The sequence below is a fragment of the Acanthisitta chloris genome, unplaced genomic scaffold, assembly GCF_000695815.1.
Source record: "Acanthisitta chloris isolate BGI_N310 unplaced genomic scaffold, ASM69581v1 scaffold40230, whole genome shotgun sequence".
NCBI classification, from domain to species: Eukaryota; Metazoa; Chordata; class Aves; order Passeriformes; family Acanthisittidae; genus Acanthisitta; species Acanthisitta chloris.
Window position 1 is genome coordinate 13,322 of NW_008651835.1, and position 9,369 is coordinate 22,690.

General features: G+C 38.4%; 1 protein-coding gene across 1 annotated transcript in view; it reads left to right on the top strand.

The window, feature by feature from the left end:
* Positions 1-7,890, top strand: part of LOC103802280 (cubilin-like) — a gene marked incomplete at both ends in the record, with an annotated part of 20,364 nt that extends 12,474 nt beyond the window's left edge. The window contains 4 exons of the mRNA XM_009074741.1: positions 2,586-2,735; positions 3,594-3,715; positions 5,554-5,779; positions 7,703-7,890. Of these exons, the coding sequence (XP_009072989.1) occupies positions 2,586-2,735; positions 3,594-3,715; positions 5,554-5,779; positions 7,703-7,890 (686 nt within the window). The remainder of the gene's footprint in view (positions 1-2,585; positions 2,736-3,593; positions 3,716-5,553; positions 5,780-7,702) is intronic.
* Positions 7,891-9,369: the final 1,479 nt, after the last annotated feature.

Consider the following 9,369-nt stretch of genomic DNA (forward strand, 5'->3'; position numbering starts at 1 on the left):
CATAGCCTCTGGGCTGCACACCCACTTCATATCCCGTGTTTGTACTCTATAAGATGATTCTCCAAGAAGCAATCCATATTTCCTGTGAGACTGCATCACAAAATACAGACTAAAGCATTTAAAAGGGAAAAAAATCACAGGGTTAATGCACCAGTAATATATCTGCATATTTGAGCATCTTTAGCTATCTACAAGAACAAGCAACTGGGAATGTCATATGAAAGTCACTCAGTTAATGCTAAGTGTAGTATGAAAGCTGCAGCTGTCTTCTTCACTGAGAGCTCTGTCTGTGAGTCCCAGAGAGAGCAGGTTCTAATTTACCAGGAAGTAATTTCTGAAAGATGTAGAAAGGTTGAGAGTGGAAATCTGCTACATCCTTATTTACAATCATTTGAGCAGGAACTTCTGGTTGTATAGCATCGGTTTGTCCTTTGAGGAGCCAAGGCATACGTAGCTATGTAGCCTAGCAGTTCTCCCACATGCATACACTGGAGCTGGGAAATAATAGAAAGAAAACTGAGAGAAAGAAAGAATCAAATGTATCTGCTTGGTTACTCATCCTTTCCCACTACTCTCTTTGTTGTGGACCTCAGGCCTCCCAGCAATATGACCCATGAAAAGGGGAGAAAATATAGTCTCATTTAGCTCTGCACAGTTTTGTCATCTAAACAGTAATGTTCATTTTGGCCATACTACTGGAATTTCAGTTTCATAACTAGTCTTGTGTCAAAAGCAGAATGCCCTAATTCATCTGTGTAGGCTGACAAAGAACATTTAATGAGCACTGAGATGTAAATTCTGCAGAATATCACTAAACTCAGGCAGATACTGTTTATGATTCTCGACACAGCAGATGTGTACTTGGGAAAGGCCCAATTCAACAGTAAGTTACCTGAGAGACCCCACATGAATCTGAGATGTACAAAATGTTTTTGTGATACCCATACAACATGCTTTGTGGTACTCAATGAAAAAAACCACAGCAAACAAGCAGAATTGACTGTATATATTCGCTGAGCAATATTTAAGCTAAATAGATAAAATAAATATTTCAAATTTCTTAGGATAAGGGTTTATATTGAGTTATTAAATTATCAGGCACGTGCATGTAGTCTGTACATGGTAATACAGCAGAACATATTGGTACAGTGAAATATACTCCTAACTTTTGGCTTTTGTGGAAGACTCTTGACTTTGTCTTTCAGACCATTCCCTTCAGTTTGAATGAAATCTTACAGCACAATATTTCTGTTTACATTTTCTGTTTATCAACAGTCTAGATCTCTGGCCATTCATGAAAGCAATGATTGGTGTCACTTTTCACACTGTAGAGGCTGAGTAACCTGGGTCCCATCTGTCACATAGTCAATCACCTTGTAAGAAGTGAAAAAAAGAAAATGTACAATTCACATGCTCAAAGTACTTATTAGTTTTTGCTGAACCATAATTTATCATAAATGTCTTCTGCTTGTACAGCTCAGTACCATTTTTAGCATGTTCTCAAGACAGTTTGCAGCATTTCTCTCTGTAATTTGCATTAATAGAATTTTATTCTATGTCACTTTTATTCTTGCACTTCAAGGCACTTCAAATGGTGACTGTGTCATCATATATGACAGAAAGATGAAGTTACTTGACCATGTGACTTAGAATTTCTAACTGTGAGGCTTTGAAGAGCACCCAAAATTTCTCCTTCTTGCTCTACTGCCTTCTTCACTATAACAGCTTGCCACATTGTGTGGAACTAGGAGTTGCTTTCGAGTGGGGACTTTTAAGACCAGTAGCCTGCTATGCTTAGAGAACTGAATTTAGGAATGGCATTGCCTGGATGACATGAGGAATGCTATTACACTTATTTTATTTCTGCTGAGAATTTATCAGCAATAAACAGAAACTGATACTTTTACCAATGTGATGGATAAGACCAACTGAGCAAACACTCAGTGTCACAATAGTACAGTGACCTGTGCTGTGCCTTCCATTTAAGTTTTAAGGATTTGAACAAATGCTGGTATTTTTTTTGCCATACAGAGAACCATACATTGAGCTCCCTAGCAAAGAGATGCCCACTATTAATACCGCAATGATGACTCGTTTGTGGATGATGCACATCCCTATATGGTAAAAAACCCCACAAAATCCCTGTTGACTTTAATGAGGATGTCACAAAACTAAAGGCTGAATAGGTTTCCACGTGGTCTGGTCTTTGGGCTATCTCTTCCCGCTGTTCTGCCCCCAAAAGTCTGTAGTTTTGGGGCAGAACAGTGAGCTTTTTGAGTCTGATGTGACATATGAAATGAAAGTGTGCAGGATGGAAGGAGGGGGAGAGAAGGAGCCTGAGGTATTAAAAGGATCATTAATATAGCTTTGGAGAAACCTGCCAAGATTTGGATCCCAGCAATCTCTAATCCCAAAACACTATACTTATGCCCATTACAAATAATCAGTTACTAAGTGTGATATGTACTTTTCTCAAATTTTAGTCAAAACGCATTGAAATGCATGTTTGCCCTATTCCTTTATGCTAGTGTAGCTCTTTTAGCATTCAAATAGTGTTGTGCTTTTTTCTTTCTTTCTTTACTTAGGGGATGCTGACGGAGAGCTAATAGCCAGACTTTGTGGTCAGGCTGCACCATCTTTGCCTCTAGTCATAGCTGTTCCCCAGATCTGGGTACACTTCATAAGTGATGAAAACACAGAAGATAAAGGATTCATGGCCCATTACACATTTGAAGGTAAATGGCTTGACAGACTTCTGCCTTTGCTGACTGAGGCACTTCTGCCATTCATTTGGTGATACTGAGAATACACATTGTGGGATCAGTTCTCAAAGAGGTCCTCAAAAGTCATACAGTGCCTGCCTCTATTTATATGCTCGTAAAGCAAATGTGCTAGCAGTTGAACTTTCAGATTTATTTTCTGCCACACTGTTCCCATTCCCTGAACTGCATTTGAGGTTTTGCAATGCTGTGCAACACTCAGAACAGCTGGTTGCTCTTGGGAATAGGCATGTAACAGGTAACACCAGCCAAGTTTGAATTACTTCAAATAGACCTCTGGAGTGTTAGCATAGCTGAAATGCATTCTGGTACTTGAACCTTCACACTCATTTTGAAATCCACTTAAAGGTGTATCAGTGCAAATTACACCACTTTGCCATTTATGTGCCAGCACAACTACTCATCCTGTCACAGCTGAATTTAGCCTTGGGGCTTATCTAGACACATCAGCAACTTTTTTACTTGATTGTGTTGGTCCAAGAATGGCACTGGTTTGCTTAAGAGACTGAGATAAATAAATGGAAGGTAAGGTGGAGGAGGCAGCTGTGTCAGTTGGCAAAGGTTTTGCAGAGCTATATTAAGTATCAGAATATATGCAGAGTTCCAAGGCCATTGCATCTGTGTACTCACTATTCAATGACAAAGATTTTAAAGCTCGGATTTTCCCAGATAAATTGTTCATCCTTAACTGTATCACTCCAACTTAAATATATTTTAGTGCTATAACAAGCTGAATAATCTTCCATTCATTTGATTATAGTGTTCAGTTACTAAAATGTATTGAAATGTTACTTTTTTTTTTTTTCAATTCAGCCTGTGGTGGTATACAGTCAGGTGAAAATGGAGTTATCTCAAGCCCTAACTACCCAGAGCCTTACAGCAATCTGAATCGCTGCTCCTGGTTGTTGGAAGCCCCTGAGGGTCAAACTATCACTGTGAGTAATATAATGCCATGATTGTGTGCAGAGCTGACAGCGTGAGAAGCACCTTCTGAGTCTTGAGGAACAGGTCTGAGATGATTTAGAAAATCAGAAATGTGGAGGAATGAAATACTTCCCCATGATCTTACCTAAGAGAGGGAATGAAGATAACACAACCAAACTAGATTGTGCTTTTTGGAAAGCAGAAGGATCCTAGTATAAATTGACCTCAAAAGATAGCACTAACTTCTCCTTTAAACAATGACTTTCTACGTATGTTTAGTAAACTAAAATAACTCATTTTATTAGATGCGCATGGATATTCTCACTATCATGAGAATAAACGTGAGGCTGAAGGTTTTTCTTCTCTGCAGAGAAGTTACAAGCCAAGTAGAAAGTTACTTTTGTATCTTACTGGTTAGTCTGGAAGATAATATGATCACTGGTACAAATTACATCAATGAGATGCTGTTCTTATTTACCAATCACTAATAAACAAGGTGCTACTTTCTTGAGTCAAACTCCTGAGAGACCGATTTAACCACCTTTATGACCAAGTCTTGCAAAACTTCACTCACTGCATTATTTGACTGATCCATTCAAGAACAGGTCCAACCAGTGACATTTATGGACCATGTCAGAAAAAATATCCGAAAAACAATTTTGTAAAAATACATTGCAGGTTTTTATATACATCTCCCACTAGTTTCCCTATCCTGTTTTCCTTATTTACAAGTACAGAAGTATTTCTTAGAAATGCAAACCCATAGTCCTAATTATTCTGCTGTTGATATTCTGACCACTGCCTAGGTATTCTGGGAGCACAGGATTATTTTAGTAGAACACAGAATTTCTATTTAATCCACAAACTTGTTTAAAGCAGAACTAATCTTAACCAGACAGAAGTAGATTTCTGTTTTGAAAGGACAGAGCAGCAGCCCCCTCAATGAAGGCAGACTAATTTTTCCAGTATAAGCTGCCAATTTCAGCTGCTGGTAAAGTTCTGAATTTAAAACATTTGAGCTAAATTTGTATTTGGTCTTTGCCTCAGGCAGAGTTCTTTTGGAAATGAATATATGCATAAAAGGTACAGGAAGAATACTATGTATTTGCGAAACTTTTCCACAAAGATCCTGCTCCCAGAACTGGGGGAAAAAAAACACCTTCTTGGAACAGGGCCAGGCAGTAATTAGTGCACATCAATATTTCAGCATAAACAAAACCAGGAGTCTACTAGATCAGCAATCTAAATCTTTGAACTGGAAATCTCACCTGTGTGCGTACCACTCCAAGGACAAATGGCATCAGTCTGGGAGGGATACGGTCAGAACCTGCCTGCCCAGCTCGGTCTATTTATGCGATGCATCCAGGGCCACAGGAATGAACCATGGAACTGTTTCAGATTTAATGGAAACCAGCATTATTTTTAGCTATTGTTTGCATTCTAATTCAAAATAATAGGAAGAAAAAAAGTCCAAGTATTTCTGCTTACATAGAAACTTGTATTTCATGACCAGAAGCCTTGAGTGAAGGAAAGCAGTTCAACACCTTTGCATATTAGTCTGTTTTAAGCACATATTTAGCTTCAAACATGTGGTTAAGTCCCAATAATGCCAGTTTTGAACCTATGTGTTCTTCTTTCATTTCTGTCCCCAAGATACGTAGCTGCTGTTACTTGTAGTGGCAAGATTCCAAGTAACACTTGCAGGAAAGCATCATAAGTGAGGGTTGGATTCCTGAGTACACCCAGAATTCACTGTGCCAGGATGGCACTAGGATCTGGCTGGAATTGCTCTAACCCCTCCCCAGTGTGGCTGGTTTTAGCACCTGAATGTCACTTTTGTGTGTTGCAGCTTACTTTTACAGCCTTCCACGTTGAAAATCACTCACTTTGTAAGTGGGATTCTGTTACCATCCTGAATGGTGGCTCTCCAGGATCTCCTGTCATAGGAAAGTATTGTGGAAACACATCTCCTGGGACTATTCGGTCTGGTTCCAACAAGCTGGTTGTCATCTTTAACTCTGATCACTCAATTCAAGGAGGTGGCTTTTATGCAACATGGACAGCAGAATCTTTAGGTAAGTTTCCATTACAAAAGAGATACATTTCAACATCTTCAGCATCCATGAAAGAAGCCAGCACTAAAAAAACTGAAGTATTAGACCAGTCACATCTGATCTCACACAATGAAATAAAATTTGGACCAATTTTGTACTTTTAAAGTCTCCCACTGGCAGTTTCTTGATGGCTGTAAATTGATACTATGGCCATTACTCTCCAGGCAGTGGTATTTATTGTCAATGTCTATGAGACATTTCATTTCATGAATAACAATTGTTCCACAGTTTGATTTGTTTAAACACTTAAAACTAGGAAGAGGTCACTTTCAAAACAGAGAGGCAGACAGAACTTCTTTAAGAGCACATATGACAACAGCCAAAAACTCTTCCACTGCAGTGGTGATGTTGGTATTCTTTTGAAGGTGATATACATGCAGGATTGAATGGTCTATTTTTTTAAAGCTACTGAAATTATCTCTGGATTGCGAAAAAAAATTAAGGTAGCTCACCACTTGCACAGTGTGCTTCAAGAAATCACAAAAGGACTAAAGGCAAATGTAGCTGTGGCAGATGGTGGCAGGACAGAAATCACTGTGCCTTCCTACTTCAGTACAGAGCTGGCCATGTGCTCCCTAGGGTCACCTCCAGCTGCAAACCTTCTGAGTGATGGTGATCAGCTTTCCACCCATTAACGACATAGCAGTATTCACATAGTCAGTTGATGGAGTGTCTTCTTAAACATATCAACAGTCTGTGCCTGCATGAGTATACACTGTCACTTAAGCAGGTTTTGACACTGTTCCCTCTTGTCACTGAGATTTCTTGTGCAAGGAAGTGCACAAGTGATGTAATAGACATGAATCTACACATGCAATGTGCATAGGCTGTATTCCCTCTGTGAAAGGAGGTTTCTTTTTTTGGTATACCTTTTCCTTTCTTTGGCTTTCTTCTCATTTGTTCACTGAGAATGTCTGAGTTTACATTTCATATGTGTGACCAAAGCTTGGTTTCACCTCCTTCTAAACACAATTGCTATTTTTAATGTAGAAGAATGAAAAATAAAAATATTCTTTTTAAAGCTATTATGTTTTAAAAAGATACTTTAAGAGGAAAAATGTAGAATGTTATAAACATTTTTTTTGCTATTTATTAATCCTTTTACTACATCATCTCTGAAATAATAAGGGGCTGCTAGTACTGTACACATAGCCCTAGTAAATTATTCTTGGCATGGTATTTGCAAGCATGTTTCAAATTAACTGAACTTATTATGCATAAAAGCATGAGCTGCCACAGAGCCATGAACAGCTATTCCCCTTTATAAATGAATCTGTTAGCATTTTTAAAGGCATGTTTTTCAGCCCTCCATAATCCCACTGAGATCCACAAGGCTGCCTGGTCTGGAGAAGTCACCATTTTGCCCTGGGTAAACAGATGTAGCATGAGTGGATTCATATGTGGAACCACAATATTTGCATGTTGAATAGTGAGAAGAAAAAAGGATTCAACAGTAGATTGGGTTTTATTCCCTAGAGTGCTTTTCTGAATGGCTGTCTGTCGTGATGTGCATGCTGTGGGCTGTGGGAAGGAACCTTCACAGTCTCAGGAGAAGCTCCTCATTACTGTATTCCTGAGCCTTACTCTCTCTCTGCAATACTCACTTCAAATTACCAAGGGTATATAGATGGACTGGAGCAAAAGGGTTTGAACTGGCAAGAAGAAACTTGTGAATAAAATAAAGTACAAAGAGAGACTGTCTCTAGAGTGTAACTACCCCCTTGCTGTAGGGACGAGAGAAGGAAAATTGCTTAAAAGAGAGGTAAATGAAGGGTGTCAGGGCTTTCCTCTCTCACTCTTGCAGTCACAGAAGCAAGAAGCAGTTCAAAGCTGACACTAACTAAAAATATTTGCACATTTCTCCCACCTGTTGCTGTTTTCCAGGCTGTGGTGGAATCATTCATGCAGATAATGGTACGATCAGGTCCCCTCATTGGCCTCAAAACTTTCCCATGAACACCAGATGCACATGGACCATCATTACACATGAAAGCAAACACTTGGAGATGAACTTCCACAGTAACTTCCAGATTCCAGACAGCAATGGAAGCTGCCAGAGCAGTTATGTGAAGGTAAAATAATTGTGGGGGTTTGATCAACAGAGCAGTGCTTTAACAAGTCATGATTCCAGAATCCTGTTTTGCATTTGTCATGGTCAGGACTATCAAAGTAGAAAACTCAGGAAATACAGTCTAAAGTCCTTGTACCAGTACAGTCAATTTTCTGTAGTTCTTGTGAACTGGCTTGTATATATTTTTAATTTTTATCAGTTCTTGAGCTTCCAACTCCATCAGGGTTCCATAACCCTACATGCATCCCCAAAAATGAAAAATATGAAAAAAGTATGTATGATTTCAGAACCAGGAAATAATGAGAAAACGTAGTGCAAAGAAAAGATCCTTTCAATTACTCCACTGAGTAAAAAAATAGGAATGTGACACCATAATTTTACCAGACTTCTTTGTAAGTGTTTAAACTGTCCAAGTTGCACTAATCCTTCTTTTCTCAACCTTCAGAAACAAAGATAGCATTCTTATCTTTCATATATTTTCAAGAGCTGCTTGTTTTCAAAGCAATAGAATGGAGTGGACATGCCTTGAATTTTTCAGTGTCATTTATTTCTCAGGCATTTGGCATATGTTCACTGGTTTTGTGCTCATTTTCTCCACAGCACTGCAACTCCTACTTGAAATAAAGGGCAAACATAGTTTGACAACATTTAGGGAGACTTGGGCAGCTGTACCTCTGATCTATACCTAACTTACAAACCACAGTTGCACTCATTTTTTTGAAACTGAAGAAACCCCACACAACCATTGGATTTGTCTTTTCATAGCCTGTTCCAATGATAAATTGATGTAATATGTTACAATAGCTTTCTCTAATGTGAAAGCCTTAATGCCACCCAGTAAATGTGCTAAATTTCAAATTCCTAAACTGCCCTGAATGACATAAGAAAATCTGAAATTTTTGATGTCTACTCGCATTTCTGCATGTCCAATTTGAGATGTACAAAGGTGCCTGGATATAAAAAACTGTGGAACAGGTGTAAGTTTCTTCCATTGATTCCAAACTGAGCAGCCAAAAAAATAGTAATCCAAAATCAATAGTGAGTTTGCAAAAACTTGGCCAGGCTACAGACTATTTAAATAAATCCTTTGAGCATCCATTGCCTCAAACACCTGGTCACATGAATGAGGTGATTCATATGCCTACACTTACAGACTAACCCTTGGCTAACCCTTTCCTTTCTAGGATGGTTGCTTAGAGCAATCACAATTTCATGTGGCAGTTCTAGTTCCACTCCATTTCTTTCAAACACAGTATTTTAAACATCAAATACAATTTCATTTTAATGTATTTTTGGTATAAACTACCAGTTAAAAAGCCTGTTCAAATACATCAACAAAAATAATTTTATTATTAGAGAAAATAATTTGTGATTTAAGCAGACATTTTAAATCCTTGGCAATAAACATCTTGATTCAGGAGATTATTTAAATGCTTAGAAACATCAACCATCCGCAAGTTTGCAGATGGCACAAAGTTGG